This window comes from Vespula vulgaris, chromosome 6 (assembly GCF_905475345.1).
Source record: "Vespula vulgaris chromosome 6, iyVesVulg1.1, whole genome shotgun sequence".
NCBI lineage: Eukaryota > Metazoa > Arthropoda > Insecta > Hymenoptera > Vespidae > Vespula > Vespula vulgaris.
In genome coordinates, this window is record NC_066591.1 from 8,238,324 (window position 1) to 8,263,957 (window position 25,634).

Below are 25,634 nucleotides of genomic sequence, written 5' to 3' on the forward strand. Positions count from 1 at the left end.
TAGACGTAGCCCTGCCGAGGCGTATTACTTCCTCTACGACCGGAATTTATTTAACCTTGGTTTGCCGCAACTGCGGTCGTCCTAAGAAAGAAGAGAGAGAGAGAAAGAGAAAGATAGTAGAAAAATATCGCGAGAGGTAAACGCTGGTTAGTCTCCGGTATATTTTTGTTTCACGGTAGAATTGCATTATAAAAATTTGTTCAAATCTAAAGGAAGAAGGATAAAAAACAAAGAAAAAAAAGACAATCTAACATTTATTTGACCTCTTCTTCTTCTTCTTCTTCTTATTCTTATTCCTCTTCCATAAATAAATTTTCTTACATTTTAATTTATATTCGTAAAATGTCAAGCACTGAAAGAGATATAAAGAAATTCTATTTTTACGACTAGTATTGATAGTACTTTTGGATTAACTTTCACGAAAGATAGAAAAGAAACGAGGGAGAAGCCGCAAGTTCTTAAAATATTAAATGCGATGCATCCGGGGAAGTAACACGGATTACTAAGAAACCGTTCTCCCTTGGAAGGAAGGATGCTCGATAGACACAAAGAAAAGAGACCCGGCGTATTCGCTGACGGTCGACATTCAGAAAGACTCCTCTCTGCAAGAAGTGAAAAGAAGCCAGAGTTCTAACTACAGCAAATCCCAAGCGTATATAGAAACTAAGAGAAACCAAAGGGTGACCTTTTGCATTCTACTCGTCTCGTGACGGCTAACAACTTCAACGAATGAGAAAACGCGTGGAATCGATTCGCGCGAAAACGTCCGAGTAGAGACAGAGACGCAAATGCATGCATACATACGAATAGGTCGGAAGAAAAAGCCATGAGCTTTTCTCTTCGTTTTCTTACTTTGACGCGTGCACCTCATTTATTTTCGTGCCAAGGTAAGAAAGAATCGAAACGTAAGAGATAGAATGAGAAGGGTGGTAAAAGAAAGAAAAAAGCAATGGAGCGATAGCTAAAGAGCAGGACGATGTTGTAAAGAGAAAAGGAACTGGCGAAAAGAAAGAGAAAGAGAAAATGAGAATAGAAGAAAAGAAAATAAGAGAGAAAACAAAAAAGGAGAGAGAAAGTAAAGCGAGAGAGAGAGAGAGAGAGAGAGAGAGAAGACGAGGAGCTTGAATTCGAATAAGGGATCCCTCTCTTTGTTTTTCTCTCTCTTTCTCTCTTTCTCTCTAGGGTAGGCCGTATCTTGGTAGAATCAGTAGAGAAAAGATGGTGGAACGGGAAGTTCAGTGGAAACGAGCGTGGAAACGAGCAATGGTGAAGGTAGGAAGAAGGGTGAGGTCTGATGTGGTAGAATGAAGGAATAGTTGAAGAAGAAGAAGAAAGAAAGAAAGAAAGAAAGAAAGCAAGCAAGAAAACAAGAAAGAAAAGAAAAAGAGAGAGAGAGAGAGAGAGAGACTGAACGAGGAAAGGAAAGGAAAGGTATGGTAGGGTGCAACTAAGGGTGATAGCGTTGTATTGTTGTGTGATGGCGGTGACCCGTGGAACGTTTGCAAGCTCTTCCAAGTTCCAGAAGCAGTATCAGTAGAAGGAGAACCAGCAGCATCAGAAACCACAGAGTCGACCGAGTCTGTTTCTTTAGACTCTATCTTACCCCTTATCTATCCACATTATAGAGAAAGAGAGAAAGATAAAGAGAGAAAGAGAAGGAAATAAGGAAAGAGAGAAAGAGAAAAGGAAAAAAAAAAAGGAAAAGGAAGAAGAATCCAGGCCCGTTAACTAAATGCTGCTACTGACAGCTGCCCACTTCTATCGGCTGTGAAAGAAGAAGCGAAGACTTCCCCTTGAGTATTATACCGAGCATCGTCGAAAACGGTGGCGAATCCAAGATCCAACTAGCGTAGCTTCGAGGCTACGTCAACGAACGGAAGAGAATAGTCTTGAAAGAGAGAGAGAGAGAGAGAGAAATAAAGAGATAGAAAAGAGGAAGATGGAAACTGGAAAAAAATAGTGTGAGAAGGAAAGATCCACGGAACGAGATCTCACCGGCTGTCTGCTCATCGCACGAACTCGATAACCCACGTAATTGCGAAGCGGGAAAGAGCGTCGGTATATAAAAGAGAAAAAGAGAGAGAGAGAGGAAATATCTCTTAACTATACGATCTTCGACCCAGGCCGACCTGCGAATTGATTTTTCTCGAGGCATCCAATGACCGCACTGGATCTCAGTTTAACACACGTTATAACGTAACTAGAACCGATTCGTGTCTTGTTAAGTTTTACGTAATACTCTTGAGATTAGGGTTCTTCGTTTTTATTTTTTTGTTTTATTGTATTTTTTGTCCTTTGTATATCTTTTTTTTTCTTTTTTTAAACGAATAAAAAAGCAATATGTACCTGGATAGAGAAAATATTTAAAACAAGTTATTCTTTTTCCATTTTTTTTGTTTTTCCTTTTTCTTTCTTTTTTTTTTTTTAACCTCCGATACGAGATCGATAACGAGACATTATCAAAGCACAACGCATTTCGCATCGACGCCATTGTTATCGAACGTTAAGCTGGAAGGTAGGTAGAAAAATGAAAGGAAAACAAGGGAAGGATAATATTCACGTTACGGCAACCGTAATATTTGTTTTTTTCGTTTTAGACCAAGTAAAAGGGCATTAGAACTACCGAAAAGTTTTCGTCGACAACGTTTCATTCGTCTTACTTATACCATCCGGCCACAACGGAATTAATTACGGTGGCCCGGCTATTTACGAACGGTTTAAATCCCGTCCTTTCGAAACGTCAGAGATGCGAAAACGACCACGGCACAATGCTTGCTAGCATCAAAAGCTCTGTCTTTTCAAGGCTTCAACGAAAAGAGGAAGAAAAATAGGAGAGAGTGAAAGAGAGATAAAAAGAACCAGAGAGAGAGAGAGAGAGAGAGAGAGGAAGAAGAAAAAAAGGGGAGACAGAGAAAAAACATACCGCCTTGATACGGCGCATGCCTGGAGGGTTAAAGTTTTCCATCTCTCTCCATCTCTCTTTCTCTCTCTCTCTCTCTCTCTCTTTCTCTCTTTTTCTCTCTCATAGAGGTGGCTTTTAGGCGAGTCTAAAAGAAAATAAGAGTTAATAAAACAACGGAAAAACATGGCGTTTTGAATGAGACAAGATGAATGGTCGATGCTATGTATATATACACATACCTACCTATATATATATATATATATATAGCTATCACAAAATTTTGTACTTACTCATCGTATCGTAATAGAGAGTTTGCTAGAAAAGTTATCTTCTCGGGTGAGTCGATGGATGTTGGTTAATCGAGAAACCATAAAACATATTCAAAATTTACGTAAACTTAACTCCTACGCGCTTGCCAAAAGAGGAGGAATATTTTAAGCTAGTTTTCCTTCCTATTTCACATCATAACAGTAGAAACATCTCTAAATTCGAAACGTATTACTTTACGAAATCTACGTTTTGTTATGGTCACGACGAATAAGAGGAATAAAAAAGGAAATAAGAGGAAAAAGAGAAATGAAGACAATCACGAGATATATTTTATCAAAGTCATTTAACGATGCAACGACAGCACTAGAAGAAGCTTCGATTCTGCTCGTCCTACCATGTCCCTTTCCTTCTTCTCTGACCTACTTGTAGAGTCCTATTACGTGAACTTCCTTAATAGCTAATCGAATAACTCGTGAGGCGGCGAATTGAAATTTTCACGAGTTCTAAGACTAAGACGTTAGACTACGTAAGTATCTAAAATTGAAAGGGGTCCAACGATTTCTATAATATTCACAAAATAAGAATGACAGTAATTTTCAAAGAAAATCGATTCTATCACTATCAGTGATCAAATGCCAATATCTTATTTTCATACATAATATATGCCCAGAAATAAATTTTCATTTGCAAGTAAATTGCATCTCGAAATTTACTACCTAACGCAAAAGAGATAGATAGTTATATAAAGAGAGATAGATAGATAGATAGAGATAGAGAGAGAGAGAGAGAGAGAATTCTGGAATCTAACGTAACAACGGAACCACACAAACAAAGCTTCTACATCCGGATTAAGTCCAACGTTTGTCAGAGGCCATGCGTGCTCGGAATATACTAGTTGAGTTAGCGTCCGCGGTGTGTTACAAAGTTACGGAACACGCTTTCGGCTAAAAAATAGATAAAAAGAAATTAAAAAAGAGAAGAAAGAAGAAAAGAGAAAAGAGGGAAACAGACCAAGCTCTGGACCGACGACGACGACGAAACTATTCTCAAAAGTGGTATGAATGGTATTGTGTGGTCAACGACGTAGACGTGCATCCTTTTGTCGAGGTCGGGAGCTCTCTAAACAGCGTACTATCACAAACGACGTTATTATTTCTTTACGTTACAGAATGAACGTGAAATTTGGTATATAAAGAGAGAGGGAAAGAGTGAAAAAAAAGGACAATAAGAGTAGATATCTCGAAAATCAAAGTGACTTGCCTGAAAAAAAATACAACCTTTCTCTGTATTTTTTCAGTTCTCGACAAGAATGAAAACGAAATAATGGCTATTGTCGATAAAAAAAAAGAAAAAAAAAAGCACAGAAGAGAGAGAGAGGGAGAGAGAGAGCGGAGAGAAAAAAGCAAGATAAAAAAACACAATTTTGTTGTGATACAGTAGCATCTCTGAAAGCGAACGCCACGAAATAATAGAAACGATAGGGAGAAATCGGTCGCGATTGAGCGATCGTTTAACGCACAGGTGAATTTATTTTCGGACTGGGTTGTTACCATCGCCGCTTCTATGTGTATTTGCGTATATGTGTGTGTGTATGTGGTCTGTCTATATATATGTGTGTGTGTGTAGCTCGATGACAATACAATAGACAACAGAATCGTAGTGGGTAGCCGGTCGGCAGCCAGTACAACCACGGAGTGCTCATAATTGCTTCCCGATTAGATACCGTCGTTCAGCCACGACCGATTTTCAATTTCACTCTACTATCGTCTCAACACTACCAATACACAGAGATACAAATATATACCTGGTCTGTATATACAAGTCTGTGGGAGTGTATATGCGTGTATATATCGACAGATATATCGCGGGAAAATCAACAGGCGGCCGTGTGCGCTACTCTTTGTACACTTTTCCGATTAATGGTGGGAGAAATGGAAGGGCTCAGAGAGTTTCTCTCTCTCTCTCTCTCTCTCTCTCTCTCTCTCTCTCTCTCTTTTTCTCTATTTATCTCTCTCTCTCTCTCTTTCTCTCTCTTTTCGTCTCTCTTTCTTCCTCTGTCTATCTCTTACTCTTTACCATATTGACGTTCGATGTCGTTCCGTTTAATATCCATAAAACTCCTATTTCATTGTAAGTTAACGAACCAGGATGCACTCGTTAACCGATGCAACTCTTATGCAAGATCCACTTCATGTTTTAGAAATCTCGTCAATGAAAACGAAGATGAAAACCCGATATATGTTCATGTTTATTCAATTGATCATATATATATAGGTGTATGAGAATGTATAAGTAAAAAGATTTTATATAGCGAATGAAATAATTATATTAATTTAAATAAGGAAATGTTATTTCCAATAAGGGAGAAATGTAATATATTCGATGAATATCGTTGATAGATAAAGAGATGACATTGCTACAATTCAACAAGTTCCCTAAGCGCACTACTATGAAACCGCAATCGGCTCATCAACCTTTTGGAATTTCAAACTAACTAACTAACTGACCGTAGTAAAATCGAGTAAAACCGATAGATCGAACCGAACGTCGGGTCACACTGAAGCACTTTATATCTCTCATAGGTAACTCGACATGGAAGAGGACCCGTAGAGAAATGGTCGGAGCACGAATCAGGCTAACGGATCTCATTATTAACCTAGTAAATCTATCAGAGAGATAATTACTTTCTGAAATACGAGACTGCAAATCGATCTACTGTACTAACTATTTTATTTAGAAGAATCTATTCGAACAATAGTTAAATATTGCATCGATCTACTGTGCTAACTATTTTATTTAGAAGAATCTATTCGAACAATAATTAAATATTGCAGATCCTATTACGCTCGCATATATAATAGTATAGATATTTTATAAAAATCGTAATTATAAATTTAATATTAATTTTCTAATAAGGGAAATTATATACGTATTTATATGTCATAGGAAGAACATATAGATACATAAAATATTTACATAAAACGTATATATGTATATATATAAATTAAAAAATATATATATATATATACAGAACATATAGATATATAAAACATATCTATATATCTATTAATATCACATATCAAGAAAATATTTGATAATCTATCTAAAAAATGATATCCTGATATTAAATCATCTAAAATCAATGAAATATTTATCAAAGTATACTTAATTAAAAAAGTAAACTATCTGTACAAAAAAGAAAAAAAAGAGAAAGAGAGAAAGAGAGAAGAATATTCTTTTGAATTCATATTCGTATCTCTCGAATTCATATTTCGAAACACAATATCTTGAGATATACCATTTTAAAGAAGATGATCAATGTACTATTATCTTCCCATTTCTTTATCTTTTACTTTACAAGATTACATTCAAGGACAGCATGTTTAAAATTTCATAAGGGTATCAGGTTGGGTGGCCATTAAACTCGAATTTAAAGAACTAACGTGGTACTTAAGAACCACATTCGAAAAGACGTTTTCACCATGACCAAACGAGAGGTGGAATATAAGCGAAGACCCAGAAGAAAGTAGGAGGAGGAACAGAAGGAGGAGGTAGAAAGCTTGAACTGCATTTTACGTCGTTCCTACGTGATACTGGCTACCACAGAATAGAAGGGTAAACCAGAAAGAGAATGAGAAAGAGAGAGAAAGAGAGAGAGAGAGAGAGAAAGAGAATGGTTATAGTGAAGCAGCCGACCAGTAGAACTAAATGCGTACAGGTCAGCCGGACGATACTCATTATCCACCATGAGTTATCGCGTGCTTTACTTTCTCTTAAACGAGACTTTATTCTCACCATTTGCGGGCCAGCGTACGTTCAGCTCTTGGAAATGTAAATGCTCGTGATAATACACTCCTGTATAAACGTTAGAAAATTGCATCATGAGAAATGTCTATGTGTACACATGAATCAAAGATCACGTTGAAACTTCATTGTTTTCCTTTTTGTGGAAATATGAACATTTTACGTCTATGTGCACAGAAACATATATATATATGTTAATATAAATAGCGTTTTTATAATTATATATATTAATATAAATATCGTTTTTATAATTAGATATATTAATATGAATATCATTTTTAACAAAGAAAATTACTTTTTTTGATCATACTATTATCGATATATTACTTTCACTAATCAATTAAATATAGACTAATAAAGAAAATATTCTAAGTTTATATCTACGTATATACATATATATGGATAATTGATACGTATTCATATATTTATTATCTCCGTCTATCAGATGCAAGATATGAATACAATATTGGCAATGCTAGAATGTTGTAATAACATTGATTACATACATGATATAGTAAAAGTTCACACAGGATAGTAAATAGTTCGTAGAAACATTTTAGGGGAATATTCGAGAGGACTTGCCAAAATGAAATTTATACTCTACTAAAATACACGAGAATATGTAGGTAAACAGCATGTAATTAGCCACGTTGCGGATTACTAACCCTATACGCTCTTCCATATTTATACATATATATATTATATATATATATAAATATACCTGTTCCAACAAATCAAATGTTCTCCGTTAATAGATAAACCAACATATAACAAATCCACCGAGGGATCCAAGAGATTTTTATTAAATTTAATTATCGCAACAAATTAAATTTATTAGCAATGCATATCATTTGTAATTAGCTTTATCATCGTTTCGTACGATGTTTCATCGCCGTCGAATTGCCATAGATTTCGATTGATTCGATTTACTCGATTTATATTAAAGTCCAACCTTCGGATATGGTGTACGTGAAATTTGAAAAACAAGAAAAGAAAAAAAATAAATAAATAAATAGAATCCTCTCTCTCTCTCTCTCTCTCTCTCTCTCTCTCTCTCTCTCTCTCTCTCTCTCTCTCATAAAAACGTTCGATATTTTCCTACGTATATGTCCGTGCTGATGCCACGTGCGAGACAATTAATTTGACGAAGATGGAGTGGCCTCTCAGGTTATCTTCCACCATCGTTACGAACGAGTCGTGCCGTCCATTTTATTTAGAATTCCTCCAAGAGAAGAGGACAAGTTCCATCGGCTTGTGATGAAACCAGAAAGAGAGATAGAAAGAGAAAGAGAAAGAGTAAAACAGAGGGAAAGGGATAGAGAAAGGGATGTTTTTACCCCTTGCTTTATCCTTTGTTAGGCACGAGGCACAGTCCAGTGAAATCGGTGGACATATATGTACATACGTGGAAACGGCATCTCGAAAGGCGTGTCCTAGCTATCCATCCGAGAGGAACGATAGATCGTTCTATGTGGGCGATGCTACGCTGCATTCCATGTCGTAGATCCATTGTGGTCCGAAGGATTACCGGCGATTAAATGGATTGCCAACGGCCATCGTTCCATAGCGGTACCATTATCAACTACAAACTTCAGTTAATTACACACTGTTTCACATAATCGTTTCTCCTTGTAACGAGATGACTTTTCTACTTGGCAATCTGTCTTTATCTCTCTCTCTCTCTCTCTCTCTCTCTCTCTCTATCTCTCTCGGTCTATCTCTGTCTATCTCTCTCTCTCTCTCTCTATCTCTCTCGGTCTATCTCTGTCTATCTCTCTCGGTCTATCTCTGTCACTCTCTTTCTCTTTCTCTTTCTCTTTCTCTTTTGCTGTCTCCGCCATTCTCTTTTAATTATTCTTTTCTATATCCATCCTTGTTCATTCCCACATCTTTCAAAGAAAACTTATAATTTCCTTCGTTCTCTCAAAGGAAGCAAAACTGCTTGGAGGTGCGTACTCCTAGCACAAGTTTAATCGATAAACAACGTGCACCTGTGCGCCACTCAACTTTGCGGCATAATATTTGTCCGGTGAAGCATCGTCCTCGGGCCATAGTCTAACGGTTTAACGTATGTATGCGTATATATGTGCATCGATCCGAGAGCCCTGAAGATAAGCCGTATTTTATTCCCTATAATTCTCTCAACGAGTAATCTGAATTTCGCGAGACTAAATCTATTAACGTTATGAACTATTATATGGAGTGAGTGATAAGAATTAATATAAACTTTCGAAATATTCTACTGAATTGTTTGAGATATTCTAGTGAATTATTCTAATTCTACAAAGTAATTAAATTAAATTAATAATATAACTTTCTATATGATAATATGATAGTAATGAAATATACACCTACACTGCGTTTTATAAAAAAAACAAACAAACAAACAAAATAAACAACAACGACGCTAAGTGTTCGATTAACCAATGAAAAAAAAAGTGCGAAACTATAAGCATAGTTTCGAGTCTTTATTTTTGTATATTATTAACATAAACGTGAAAATGAACCGTTACATATGTGTGTATGTGTGTGTGTATAAGGCTCTGTAATTACAAATTACCTAATTCTTATCAAACAATCGAACAAATAATATCGTCATGTTCCTTTTTTTCATATAAAATTAGCGAAGTATATTTAAAGTTTTGATCGTCGTTGTATATTAGATGAAAACTTTAAGAAATAATAAATTATTCTTATAATAATAACAAGTATATGTAGATATTATAAAAGCTTCTTCTTGCACGTCGTCGCACAAATCCAATGGAGAATGATCGAGAAGACTACAATAGAACATTGCATCCTCTCTATTCCTTCCGTATGCTCTACATTTCTCCAATGTTGGTCTTTTCTTCGTGTCCGATAATTACGCCTGGAACAGAACGTCGCACGACGTTCCCTCTTTCTTTTGACTCTAACTCGACGGAAAACTTTCAATCCCTATCACCAAAGCACCCTCGTCTATTTTTCACAAGACATGCCTCCGTTCTTTCTCTCTTTTCTTGATGCTTTGCTAAACGCATGTCGCAGAGGATAGAGAAGGAGATACAAAAAAAAAAAGAAAAGAAAAGAAAAGATAAAGAAAGGAAGAACGAAAGAAAAGGAAAAGAGAAAAAAGAAAGAACAAGATAGACATATACGTGGTTGGAGTGAGAGAAAGAAAAAAATATAAAAGCGAAAAGAAAACAAAAAGAAAAAAAAGAAAAGGAGCGAGAGACGGACTTCGTTAGAAAAAAGAAGATAGAGAAAGAGAGAGAGAGAGAAATAGTTCTCTCGATCTCTATCGTTCGATGTGTATCAACTTCCAATCCTCGAGCAAAACGATGAATGGCCGTGGAGAATCAGCCACGGATAGTCTTGACGATAGGTGAATGGTTGGCTGGTTGGTCCGACCGGGCTCCTCGCTACGAGCTAGAGAAGCACCAATGCTCATTATTAGCCCTGAGTTTGCTCCGTTTTCCTCATCCCTCTATCTCTCTCTCTTTCTGTCTTTCTCTCTCCCTGTGGTTCTCTCTCTCTCTGTCTCACTCCTTCATTCTCTCACCACACTCACCCTACCCGGTACCGCTGCACGCGCCCAATGGCTGCTGAGTAAACACTTTGATTTATGTGCCACGGTACCCCCGATAAGGATAAACTGACCCCCTGTGAAAGGGGTGGTTGCATTGCTGCGCTCAGCGCATACAGCTGCAAATCTCCTCTCTCTCTCTCTCTCTCTCACACTCTCACTCTCTCACTCCTACCACATCTTCTCATTTCAAATTCTCTCTCTCCCTCTATCTATCTTTCTCTATCCTTCTCTCCCTATCTATCTATCTATCTATCTCTCTTTCTCTCTCTCTCTCTCTCTCTCCTTCACTTCACATACAAACATCTCTACAAATGATACACGTACATACACTGCTACCTAAAGCCAATATACACACGTTTATTACCCTTTGCTATAGCATCCTCCCTTTCTCTCTCTCTCTCTCTCTCTCTCTCTCTTCTCTTCCTATCTTCCTTTCTTTCTTTCTTTCTCTCTCTTTCTTATTACATGCTCTCTTTCTATCTCTCTCTTTTTCTCATTAAATTCTCCTTCTCTCTCTCTCTCTCTCTACCTATCTATCTTTCTGATATTCCATAGTACGAATACATGATTATTACACGGTCTCGTTGTACCAGCATGAGTACGAGCGCATTCGAGAAACGGATACTCGAAACGGATCAACGCCTGTTTCTATAACCACGAGAACATGGAAATCTATAAACACGCACTCGTTATAGCTCGTTAACCAGTTCTTCATGTCGATCTATCGGACGCAAAATTATCACGTTTTATCTCTTATTTTTTCTTAAGCAAATTGAAACGCTTAGAAAATTGCAATCGTCGTATCGTCTTTTTCTAATTTGAATTACTATTCTTTTTCTTTTTTTTCCTTTTCTTTTCTTTTTTTTTTTTAATAAATCAACAAAGTATTAAAGCAGATAAGAAAAGAAAAAGAGCGACCATTAAAACGAAATCAATTTAACTTAACACAAATTGAAATATCCCTGGTTATCGTTAATAATCGCCACACTATAATCCTTAATCTTTCTAATGATAAAAAGAGAAAGAGTCGAGCATGCAATTTCTTAAACCCTTTTCTTTTCTCTCTAAGACTAAGTTTATCCGTATATGAGTAATTACTCCTATGTAGTAGCGTTATTAAACCAACACATATCTGGTACATACCATCTATGAAACTGAAGGATTCTTGGAAATTCTCTCTCTCTCTCTCTCTCTCTTTCCATTGCTATATACATACATATATACATCTTCGTATATGCGTAGCATATATACAGTTGCTATGACAAAAGAGAGAGAAAAAGAGAGAAAGATTCTACAGTAAAATTCTGCAAGCAACATGCAACGTCGTTGTTCTTGTCAGCTAGAAGACTTATGCGAAATCAGCAAGTTGCAGAAACGAGTTGTCGCCTTATACATCGATGCTCCAACTCTGATACTCTCTGTCTCTCTTTCTCTCTCTCGCTCTCGTTCTCTTCTACCTTAGATACATACATAGCTATCGCTACCAACAAGCAGGAGTTCGCATAAGCGTGTCACGTTCTCTCTACCGAATGTCGTTCTAGTAAGCGGAAGAAAATTGTTGACGCATAAAATTACCCGTCCTATTCACGAGCCCTACGCGTAAATGCTCGACATACTTCTTTCTCTCTTTCTCTCATACTTTTATCGTGTATATAACTTCGAAGAAACCGAATATAAGAAAGCGAACGTGCCTAGAAAAATCTTTCCCATCAACGAATACAAAATCTTGTTGAAAACTAACAAGAATATAGTAGTCCTTTTAAAAAACAAACTCTTGATTTATCAGTATTAAAGAAAATATCGAGATACTTTAATAACGTACTAATCTATTTAACAATAAATTTGTTTTTATTAGGAAACCATTAATGTTCATATTTATTGGAATCTTATAACAAATTTTCTAAAAACGTATTAATACCATCTATGATCGATTGTTTCATTGAAAACACATCTTGTCAACTATTTCCAAGAAACATCACATTGCTAAACATTTTTCCATGGTACTCCCGATCGATCCATCAATTAGTCCTATATAAAACGTATACCGATATGAAAAAGTATAAACAAGCTAGAGAGCTTAACTCACTTAGGAAAGTCACAGTGATGGAAGACCGTTACAGTCAGACATCTCGAAATACATACATAAATACATACGAAGTTTCGTACGATCTATCGAGTCGAACGAAATGGCCGGTCTGTCGGCTGTAAATCCAAATGGTTGACATGATTTACGTACGTAGGAAGAACTTCCTTCCTGCATTTATTATTGTTCATTGTCGTCGAAGAAGTAAAAGCTCAAAGATTTTGGAGAAACACTCGCTATGGGGAAAAAAAAAGAAAAAAAAAATAAATAAAGAAAAAAAAGAGAAAGAAAGAGAGAGAGAGAGAGAGAGAAATATTCTCTAACGAGACTCGTATTGTATTCGCCTACCACGCGACGTCTTTCGAGTATATAATATACATATATATATATACATATATATATGTAAATTATTTTTTCCTTTTCTCGAAAGTTTTTCCCGAGCCTCCTGTCCTATTTCCTTAAAAGAAAAAAAAAAAAAGAAAGAAAAAGGAAAGAAAAAGAAAAAAAAATATTCGCTCGAATCTACGAAGGAAATAACCCTAAACTAACTACCCATACCTTTTTTCTTCTTTTATACTACGAAGGAAACGTTTACAAAGTTTTCTCTCCGTCTAGAAAAGAGAGTAGATTTTCCCGAGAAAAATGAAAAACGATTTATTATTACGCTGTGAAAGTTAACATAACCAACGGTACTTCCACGTTACCCAGAATTCGAAAGCTTTGTACCACGAAACATGTAGCTAATATCGTAATTAAAAGGGAAATGCATAAAGGATGTACGTATATACCTACATAGGAAGATACATACATACTATATACGTATTATACGAGAGAAAAGAAAGAGAAAGAGAGAGAGAGAGAGAGAGAGAGAGAGATAAAGAAAAAAGAAAAAGACAAATTTTTACTATGCGTTCACTGCGTTGCGACTAATAAATTTCATTTTTACCCAATGTTATTCGTTTTACGAGCGTGCAATAGCGTAATTTCCGTTAGCACAGAACGTAACGTAGGTAATGGAATGAAGATATGCGGAACAGAAATGCACGGAATGTTGTAGTTGTATGTACAAAGGAAAGGACTGTGCATACCGAGCAAGCTCCGTTTCAATCATCTGATCAAAATCATTGCTATCTAGTGCCCGTTACAACATACCACCTACAAACTTGCCACTATCTCTGACCGACGTTAGCTGAACGTCATGAAGGAAGATTTACGTTGATCATCCGTCGTATTAAGCTTAATTAACGTCCGACTTTACACCTCACTTGAGAATTTCACTTTTACGAGTTGAATTGAATTTATCGATTAAATCTATCAGTACCAAATTTATCTCTCTCTCTCTCTCTCTCTCTCTCTCTCTCTCTCTCTTTAACTTTAAATACTAGATAAATAACACATATGAGATATATATATAAATATAAATAAGATATTATATATATATATATCAGACGTTATTATATATATTAAAATTAATTTATATTTTATATACATTTTCAACGATCTAAAGGCGATAATTTCGTCAAATAGATCGATCGATCCATCGATCGTAAGTACTACTATGTAATCGTTAATTCTCGTGGGAATTATTAATGCGCGGCTTACGTCAAAGCGCCTGATCGATTAACACACAAGCTCTTCCCAAGTGCTGCTGTAGTTCAAACATATATATATATATATATATATATATATATATATGTATGTATGTATATATACGCATATATATATATGCATATAACATATATATGTATGATATACATACATTACAGCAGGTACATGCTCCTTTGCTACTCTCTTTGATCGAACTAACTTTTCGCTTTTATCGCATTAACGTTGAACCGATCGTAAATCGCATAAAACTCACCGAAAAAAAAGAGAAGCCAACAGTAAAATGGCAACTCTAAGAACTCTCATCAAAGGGTAAATACGTATAATTAACAAGGGTAAAGAGGCCTACCAAAGCGTAAAAGAAAACGAAACATCCCTGCTGGACGAAGAACCTAAAGATTAAAACGGTCAAAACGATTTGAAGAGATTTTAATCGCGCACGAAATATGTCTATAATGTAAAGTACATTTTCAAAACGATATCTCCTCACGTTTTTTTTTTCTTTTTCTTTTTCTTTCAACAATAAAAATTTAACATCCATGTAACAATATCAATTCTGTAATTTAAATTGAAAGAAGAAATAAAGTTCGTCCAATTTATCTAATATATAATAATAATCTTATAAATAAATAAAATACAAGTCGTTACTTTGAAAAAGAAAAAGAAACGAGAAAGAAAAGAAGAAGAGAAACATTAGAAGCAATTATAATAGAATGAACATAAATTGAACGAGATTCTAACTTAATAACAAGAATAAAATGAACGAGGAGAAGAAAACTCGTGTTGTCCTCGCGTAACAGATCGACGTATTAACTTACGTTTATAGTCAAGTTTGTCCTCGTTAAAAAAGCAACCTTTTTAAAATCCCCAACGCTTGAATCCTTTTTGAACTTGTTCACGATGACCTCCTTCTTATCATTGAAAAGTTAAATCCGGCAGTTAACTTTACACCTCGTTTCTCAGATCCACGTATAAAGTAGACTACATAATTATACATAGATTGTATGGACTAATTTCGCGATACATAGGCCGCATAATACGCACGAGTAATATCCTCAGGGCAGAGGGAATTCACGTACAGTAAACTTCGAGACGCCATATCGCCGAAGGAAGTGAATTTTGTTTCGACAATCTCTCTCTACCATAGATATCCTGGATTATCGCGTATATCGTCTCCCTGTTGTTTAGAGAAACAACCCTCGATATTATCTCTTAACGCCTGCTCGAATACTCGATTATTACTCTATTACACGATGTTCCTACCATGTTTACTTTAACTATGTTTACGATAACGATCGTGTTACTATACGAACTTGGATAATCTACGAATTATCGATATATATTATATTACGTATATACATAATTTTTATTAAATGAATACCCTATTAAATATCAACCGTGGATAGTGAATTGTCAAAGTTGAAAAAAACAGAATAAAAGAAAAAAAAAATCAGAAAAAAAAGAGAATTTCATAGATAGATATATACGTAACGTCGCAGTGATTGGACAATCGGCTTAGGGGTTAGCGTCGGCTTGCGTTTTCACACCCTTTACAACAGATTCACCCTGCCACATACGTCGGCTTATTGTCAGATACTCCAACGTTCTAGCTGTATCATCCTTAATCTTCCCATATTTCTCGTAAATTTCCTATCTAGGGCGCTCTTAATACTTCTAAAGCGTATACGATAAACCAACCGTCAATGACATAGCGTTACGTGAATCTATGTATATATGTATATATACTAAACAAGGTCATAAAAATGTTAATACGTAGCCGACGTGTTTATCTTTGTACTAATCGCCAGTAATTTATTTTACTGAGATATTACAACTAAACGGTATGTATACATTTTACGTATTTCCTTTTTTCCTTTTTTTGTTCTTTTTTTTTTTTTTATTTTCACCAACATATTAATACAATATATTTATATAAATTTTATAAATTTTCTCTCTTTCTTCCTCTCTCTCTCTCTCTCTTTTCTCCAATGATATCTCGCATGGACCGTTTTTCATATGAAATTTACGACGTAACAACGATTGTTATTATCCCACAAAACGTATCGTTATACTGTGTTTACCATGAGAATAAATTTTACAATAAATTATGTATATTCCAAAAAATTAAAAATTAACGGAACGTCATTAACATTATCGATATTGTTGTACGTAATTATAGTTAATATTAGTGTGATATTAATAACGATAAGCGTGTCGAAGATTGTAATATCTTTTAGAGTAGACAAATGAAAAAAGCTTTTTAAACGAAAACGCTACTACCATTCTCGGTATGATCCTCGTAACGATTGCACACCAGTTGCAGAAATACTTCCATCATCCACCGCAATCGTGCGCTCTCACCAAACAAGCTAGTTTAACGTACCGCAAAAACAGCCGGTTTTTCCGAGTCATCCAGCCAATTCAAACCCATGCGGATACTATCTTTCAACGTACCAATGAAATTACATATATACTTTCTCCGTTACAAATTCGTAAATTCGTTGAACGAGTTCGCTCGTCCTTTGATTTCTATACCTCTGCATTTATCAAATATTCGGCGCGTGATGTCATTAAAAAAATATTTAGAAAAAAGAAAAAAAGAAAAAAAATTACGAAAAACTAAACAACTTTGTAACGCTACATTATTTTCACCAAGTCCTTATCGCGTAACGAAGCTCAAACGATACTCCATCAAACGTTTCATCGTTTTCTAAATATCTCTTATATTTATATATAAATATAAATACACACACACACACACACATATATATATATAAAACTCACCAGTTACAAGAAGAAGGATAAAAAGCAGTCGTGTGGAGAACACGAGGTTGTGCCGCTCCACGTGGCTCGGTGTTACTTTCCATACTGGTCGAAGGATACCTCGAACGAACTTCATTTTGACGTTAATGATTTTCCTCCGAAGAAGGAACCTCCCTCAAAAATATCGTATTTTAAACAATAGTAATAACAAAGAGAAAGAAAGAGAGTAGAGAGAGACCTTTCAAGGCGGAGGACTTATCGCCCTCCGCCCTCTCCTCGAAAGAGGAGAAGGTCGATGTAGCTGACCTCGCAGAACTCTTTATATTTATTATCCTCCCTTTCTTATTTATAATATACAGAATATAAGAATGATCTATGTGCACACACGAAACCTCCTGTCCATAACCGAACCGATCAGTACTCGTCGCACCGAGCGTCAGCGAGAGACTGACCGGCTGCTCGCGCTCGAGTCGAATCAAGTTTCGCGGTGAATCGGTCCTCGGGAGTATACGGTTATCTTCGTCGACGGTCGTTGGTTCCTTCCTTTTGCTCACGATACCGACCCTTTAACAACTGTGTATGTACGTAACTTTGTATACGTACGTATGTGTGTATAAACGTATACCTTACTTACGTATATGTATTTGTATTTGTTTATACATATGTATATAACGTGCGTGTAGATTTTCACGACATGCGCGGGGCAATACGAGTTTCTAGAAGCTTACGAGAACCTCAAACCACAATCTCAAACCTCCTCCTCTTTTCCTTTTCTCCTTCTACCCCTTCTCACCATTTTACCAATCCTCATCCCTTCGAGACCATCTTACGATCCCCTTCACTCTTCCTCTCTCCTTACGAGTACATCTATATCTATAGCAGTCTCCATCCTGTTACGTTACCAGCTTCGTCCACCCTTCCTACCTTCATCCCCTTCATCCCCTCTCCTATCGTTCTCCTTCATACCCCTTTCTCTTCATCTCTCCAGAATACCATCAACCACCAACCAAACTTGGCCTGCTGCAACCTCAAAGAGCGAGAGAGCTTGGTGTAACTTTACGCTCTCACCGCCGACGCCACCGCTAACGCAAATTAAATAGTTCACCGCACACGCGGCCGATTAACTTTTATCCGCCATTACCTACCGCCTCGTCTTTTCTATTTGTTCTAAACTATTGTTTGCACAACATTCTACACAACTATCTTCTCGTCTTTTAAATCGTACCATCGAATATCGTAATCAAAAGCATTATTCGCATCATTTCTTATAAATCGAATGACTGATTAATGATGAAATAATAATGATCATCTATATAATGTATTCGTTTATTTCTTCTTGAAAATAATATTTCATCGTACCATCTCCCTGATTAAAAGACCAAAAGATAAAATCGCTTTTGTGATGTCCAGCAAAGTATTTCTGAAAAATTATAGTTTGATTAATAATGTTTCCCGCGCGATAAATTATTACCGTGATAATCTATTAATTTACCTACGCGATAAGTAAATCGATCGTGTAATATCGAAGCAGTATTTGACGCAACATTTTCATTGATGATAATGATATTTTCATTATTTAAATTTTCTATCTATTGAAGCTCGAATATGATTTACTGTCCGAGTATCGCTTCGCAAACACGCATTGGATCGCTACATCTATATTCTATTTTCTTTGTCGTATAGTTTATTGTCTATTAATATATATATATATTATAAATAATGCAGTTTTAATGAAAAAATTAAAGTTGAAATATAAAATTATAAAATGGCAGCAGGTTGTATTAATTTACTAGAGACTTTTATGAAATCACTAGCCTACGTAATATATAGGAGAGAGGGCGCTTAAAGCGGCGCTACAAAAGCGCCATCTAGGCGGGAACTATAAATATAAAAAGCACGCATAATTGTTTTCCTCTGTTTCAATTTGTCATTTAACGTACATATGATTTCTGTAGAAAGTATATTAAAGTTTATTGTTATTGTAGTTTATATGAATTCACCTAGGTTATAAAATATTTTAGGTTATACGAAAAATGCCTAATTATAAGAATCTAGAACAGGCGTTAAAGCAGTTGAGAGAAAATGTTGCAGAATTTTCAATCGGTGCAGTTTCCAGAGATGATTACAGACCTCCAGATGAGAAGATTGAAATTTTAAGAAAATCAATTCATCGTTTAAGCTCTAGGACGATAATACTTAAAGCTAAAAAAGATATCAGTATTGTTGCAATTTCTATCAAGATTTCTCTTTCATCGTATTCTCACAAATAATAACAATTTCATATTTTTAGCATTAAATGAAGAAATCCCTACGACAAATATGGAAAATATTTTTCAAGAGCTACAAGAAAATACGGCTAAAGCAATTATAAATAATATTGCAATCGAGCAATGTCTCCGCAGTAGTACTATACTGGATGTTATGTCTGACGAAAATCAAATAGACGTTCAGGAGTATGACCAAATATCTTGTAAAAAAAAAGAAAATATATTATTTATTTCCAAATAGTAATATAATATATTATTAGAAAATTAATTATCGAAACAGGAAAATGTACGCGGCTATGAGGAAGTTGTTTATGTTGAACGATGTCATTCTATCGACTCAGCAATCTGTTCAGAAAGCATTCAAAAAACAATTGGAGTTAAAGATTCAATGTCAGAAAGCGATATTTGACCACCATAGCTTTTTAAAGGAAAAGGAGGAGCAAAGGAAGCAAAACTTACAGAAAACAAATCCTAACGTAGTAAAGTAAGCTATTAAGTCAATAGAATTTTCATTTTACTAAAATTATAAAGAGTATGTCCAATAACTGTACTATTTACCTTATTTCTTTCTATATTATTATTTTTACAGAAATAAAGAAAAACTGATGAAAACTATAAACAAGATAAATATAATAAAAAAACTTATCACTAATTTCATAGCAACTTCGGGAAAACTCCTGATGAAAAGATCTTTCTTATTAGAAATGTTAGAAAAACATGCAGAGATAATTAACGAAGAAACAATGAGAAAAATAATAGAGAATGCTGACAAGGACTAAATGTAAAAGTGTAGAAAATGTTTCCTTTTTCTTTCTGTATTTTTATACTTTTATACGACAATGATGTAATCATAATCATAAATATTAATATTTTTAATAAGCTTTGCATTTGCATTTTATATGCATTTATATGAGAATGTTCAATAAAATTTATGCGAATCGATGGACAAAGAATTGCAATGAAAATATTAAAAAATATGTTTTGACCGTATGGTCTATCTACATCAATATTACAAATACCTTACTCTTCTTTTGATTATGAAAAAGAAAAAGAAACATTAAAGATACTTATCTGATTGTTAACTATCAAATAGAGAGTATTTTGATAAAAAAATGATATTTCTCGCAATATTCTTATTCGTATATACATACATTCAACAAAATAGATTGGCAAATACATATGTTGCATTATAATTATCCTTTCTACATACTGTTTTGTTTCATTTTCTCATACCAATCACAAACTTAGAGTGCAGGGCAATAAATTGAAAGAATTAACTTCTCAAAAGTAGATAGATAAAAGATAAGAGAGAAAAAATAGATGCATGAAAATGTGAAAGATGTACTAAAAAAAAAAAAAATTTCACGTTTAATCGCTGATCAAATATACCAAAATATGAACATTTTCAAATAGTTCCACGTGTATCCTATTAATCGATCATTTGAAAAAGAAATGATATCATGCGTTTGGTAAGATTATTAGTACATATTCACATTGCATCAATTATATTTCCATTTTCTTTTAACTGCCTCTTAAAAACCACCAATTTTTCTTTGGTGTCGTCATGCTTATGCAATAATAGAAGTTTTCAAACCACACGTTTTCAATGTGGTTACTTGACAGATATAATAATACACAGTTTATTATTCATTGTTATATACATATATATGTATACACGTGTGTGTATGGTATGTGCGCGCGCGCGCAATTGGTGAGGGAGTGAGAGAACGTCGAAGCTACTACACTCTCTTTACTTTGGGCTTTTCTTAGCATTTCTTTATTTTCTTATGTGCATTTTTTCCCCTTGGTGCAATGCTTCCTTTCTATGTACAAAATAACATTTAGTTACACTGACTCCCTCCCCTTATATTTACTTTCACAAATATGTATGTCAAAAAAGATCTGCATGTTTTTCTGAGTTCTCTTTGTCAAATGCGCATGCATACATACTCAGATGAAATTACCAACAAGCACGAGCTGCCAATTCCATAAAAATAGCTATTATTTGTTGAGCATCTCTTATTGAATGTTATGTCGATAAACTATGCATAACTGAACACACAGGTAATTCTTTGATATCAAGTGGAATAAATAGCTACAATTTAATTGTCGGTAATATAAGAAGTTGTGATCAAAAATCATGAATATGTTTGTTTAAAAAAAAAAAAAAAAAAAAAAAAAAGAAAGAGAAAGAAAGAAAGAAAGCAAAACACTCTTTCAATCTTAACACAACACGATGTGTGCGTAAATGAAAATATTACAACGTTTCGTACAAAAATTGAGATCTACACACAGACTGCGCTTATATTGCATTTAACAAATGAAATATAAATAATGTTGAGAGAACGTTACGTTGGAAAAAAGAAAAATGATCGAACAGAAAATATCAAAGCGTTTTATGAACCAAATATTTTAATCTATCAAAAATGCAGCATTGACTAATTATTTGTTTGTATACTTATTTAAATATCTTACAGAAGTAATGAAAGGAAAGCAAGATAGAGCATTTGTATTATCGAATTATACATTGGAATAATGAATATCATGACGATATAACGATACAGCCTGTTCCCAGCAAAATGCATGACCATAGAGACAATATCATCGATCCTAGGAAACAAAAGTTTAATATATACATGTATACATGTATATGTATATATGTATATATTCATGTATATGTATACGTACGTCGCTCTTGGTCCAAATCATCTTACCCAATTCGTAAAGTTAGGACTAAAGCATACAAACTCAATCCTTGGAATACAATATCACTGTGTAACAATATATGTATAACAGTCCTTCTATGGGACAGGTGTACAGGAGTAGTAGTAACAAAATTACAATCTCGATCTCAGGCATGTTTTACTCACAACCATACTTTTTATCCAGCAATCAGCCATATTATATTAAAAATCGCCTAACGAGTTTTATGACCTAGATCGCTGCATAACGGCAGCAAGGTCGTGTTTTATCCACGATCATTATTATTCATCCATCTTATTACTTAAGTCTTATTTAAAATTCAATATGAGATTTCCTTTGGACTCTTCGCCTTATCTTCGCGTAATTCCTTTTTTTTTTTTCTTTTTCCACATTTTTTCCTTATTTTTTATCTATTTACTTTATTTTCTTTTTTTCTCCAAACAACAATATCACCGCAAGAAACGTGATCTTTTTTCTTGTTCTTTTTTTTTTGTTTTTCTGTTTTATTTTCTTTTTTTTTTTTTTTTCTTGAACGTAGGTGCGAGTACGTTTATATACACGCGCGCTACACTGCGGGATACACACTATCTACAGCACGAAATATTAAAAAAAAAGTTTCGTCTCGTAAAAGACTTCTTCACGGCGAGTAACTAAAAAAGAAAAAAAAAATTAAAAAAAAAAAAAAGTAAGAACATTTCTCTCTTCTCCACATATGCACACATGCACAAACACTTTTGGACACTCCACTGTTTATTATTCTCGCATAACTTACTGTAAAATGTCTATTTTGTTTCGTCATTTTTGCAGCGCAACTGCAATATTACAAAAGGAACGATCTATCCATTAAGATCCGGCGGGAAAATTTGAATCACGATCGAGAACCTATTTTTTCCATTATCGATCTGTTAAACATCTCTCTGACCTTTCGATACCGTTCCAATTTTTATTTATAAAATAAAATCAGTATATGAATAAACCTATCGCCGATTTTAATTAAATATATCAATGTATCGATGATTTCACTATACATTAACACTCGACAACGGTACGTAATCATTTGATTGAAGTTTTTATCTTCTGATCTGTTCGATTTTTACAATCTTACTATCCTCGTACAACGATAGCGAACAGGTTACTTTATTCGATTACTATATTTCTATAAAAAGAAAAAGAAAAAAATAAAAAGAAAAAGAAAAATTCTGTTTGCTAATTAACTTGCTAAAACTCAACATTTCATACAAATCATCGTAGTAATAATAATTTTTCCCTTCTATTTTCTTGTTTGCTTTTGTTACAAATTCGCAATGTTCTGAATCCATAAACATCGCTTACGTATTACAAGAACACATTATTTTTTAAAAAATTCTTTATTTTATATTTTCTGAATAGTTAATGAGAAAGAGTAACTCTATTAACCTCGTATTATAAAGTTGCATTTTTAAATGCTTACATCATATTCTATACAGCTATTAAGAATTTGTTTGCGATAATGAAATAAATACAACAAATATTTGTAATTCGTATAAACTACCCCCTTAAGAGCTATTTAAAAAATAAGCTAAACGATAAGTTAAAGCTACTTTCAATAGGGGGTATCACGTGTTTATAAATTACACTACAAATAATAATAAGATCGACGTAAAAAATTCGATCGCGATATATATATATATATATATATATATGTGTGTGTATATATGTATATATGTATATGTATCAATCACATTCGCTTCCGATATCTATTTTCCTAAAAAAATTTTTATTAATAAACATTAATGTTATTTATGCAATAATAATATGTTACATAAATTACAAAAATTCATGGACAAAAATTCATTTTAAATAAAAAGATACTATATTTTTGTAGCAATTTGTAACATCAATTCTTAATAAGCAACACAATATTATAAATTCTGAAAACAGTAATCTGTGCCCTACCGTTAAAACTACGGAGAATTGCAAATTTGTAACAAAATTATTTACTATAATATTTGAAATTCTTTTATTTGCTCCTTTTTTTATTGACAGAGGCTGCCAAAAATCCTTTTTTCTCTTTTTTCTTTTTAAAAGGGCATATTCATATTAAGTATCTCTTCATCGCTCGAGCTCATGATAAGGACATTGGTGTGCATTTATAATTTTATCATTTGAAGCAACACCATTACAGTTTTGATATTATACAAACAACACCATTTTCAATGAGTCCTTAGTAAACTGTTTTACAATAAAAATTCACAATATTATATTTTGCATCACATTTAATCGTTTTTGCATCTAGCGTTTATTTTGCGTGTGATGTTTTTTGGTAGTCTAAATATAGTAAGAAACCTGCTCGCTTAACTTAGCAATACCTTCAGATGATAAAAGTTCCATTTAGAAAACTGTCCTGATCAATATTCTGTTTATTGCAGGCATTTTTTGGCTCTCTCGCTCTCGCTCTCTGTCTCTCTCGTTTTTCTTCTCTTTTTCTTTTTCTTTAATAAACATTACACCTCCTTGCATAACGTGCATCGAAAAAGAAAAAGTATTCTTCGAATTTACAATTTTCTTACATACAATGGTCTAGATTCAAGAAACGACCTATCTCTTGGATCTTCCACTAATGGAACACGGATCAATGGTGTTTGTGGCGGTTAATACAACGCATTGTGTATGTTCTACCCAATGTTGTCGTAATGTACGTTATGATCTAAAGAGACAAAAATTTCTTTACTTCATCGATATGTTATGTAAAATGGAATTCGCGACTTCTTTTTTTCAATATACGATTCTTATGCAATAATTTGTTGGAAGGCATGAAACCGAAATTAATACTGTTCTTACAGTTATGTTTCAACACTTTTTCATTGTTACTCTCAACGCATACCACACAAATTGGAGACCTTTAAATAATAATAAAACATAAGTTTTATAACGACAGCATATGCTTGCACATGAAGAGATACTTTTGCACATGATATTCGTTATGTGCAATTAACAGCAAAATCACTCACAGTGCATTTATTTACACACGTTGCTGCGAGCTTAGGGTATATTATCGTGTTTTTATTTAGAAAATTGGCAGGCAGTGTATATATCAAAGAAATAATATCCATAGATACAAATGATATACTAGTGATTTTTATATTACAGTGTATGTAACGCAGCACATCCCACAAATCAGTCACAAATTCCTAAGTGCACGATTTCCTACCATTTTTTTCAAATTGAACATTTGAAAAAAATGGTAAATTTATTATTCATTCCCCATCCATCTCCACGAATATGCTTTTATAAAAAGAAGTATATATATATATATATATATATATATTTTTTTTTCGATTCGATATAAATACACAACAATAATTATCTCTTGAAAGCACTCGCCACACAATATTAAAGTGAGTCATAAAAGAAAACAAAATCAGGTTGAACATGTGGAAAAATGACTATATAACAGTTAAAATGCCACAGTTTATTAGACGTGGATGAGTAGAGCCTAAAAGTTTGATTGTAATTAAAAATAAATGATCGTGTATCGTTTTCGAACACAGATACGACGCGTTAAATTGTTCACTTGGAATATATATATATATATATATATATATATATATATATCTTTGTACATATTTATAAAACATTCGAATATAATGACGGATTCGTGGAATTGCCTATATATATAATTTAATATGT

The 25,634-nt window shown here is 34.0% G+C and overlaps 2 protein-coding genes across 7 annotated transcripts in view; one reads left to right on the forward strand and one right to left on the reverse strand.

Moving 5' to 3' along the window:
* Positions 1–17,432, reverse strand: part of LOC127064489 (cell adhesion molecule Dscam2-like) — a 123,567-nt gene extending 106,135 nt beyond the window's left edge. For 4 of the 6 annotated variants that reach the window (XM_050995608.1, XM_050995610.1, XM_050995605.1 and 1 more), the window contains exon 1: positions 17,017–17,432. In XM_050995608.1, the coding sequence (XP_050851565.1) occupies positions 17,017–17,131 (115 nt within the window). In that variant the 5' untranslated portion in view covers positions 17,132–17,432. The remainder of the gene's footprint in view (positions 1–17,016) is intronic. The other 2 variants (XM_050995611.1, XM_050995607.1) reach the window with 1 other exon arrangement.
* Positions 17,433–18,844: 1,412 nt separating this feature from the next.
* On the forward strand, positions 18,845–21,448 carry LOC127064497 (uncharacterized). Its single transcript, XM_050995650.1, has 5 exons — positions 18,845–18,931; positions 19,017–19,212; positions 19,286–19,448; positions 19,543–19,746; positions 19,852–21,448. The coding sequence occupies exons 2-5, from the start codon at positions 19,029–19,031 to the stop codon at positions 20,039–20,041; spliced, it is 741 nt and encodes a 246-aa protein (XP_050851607.1). The 5' UTR covers positions 18,845–18,931; positions 19,017–19,028; the 3' UTR covers positions 20,042–21,448.
* The last annotated feature ends 4,186 nt before the right edge of the window (positions 21,449–25,634 follow it).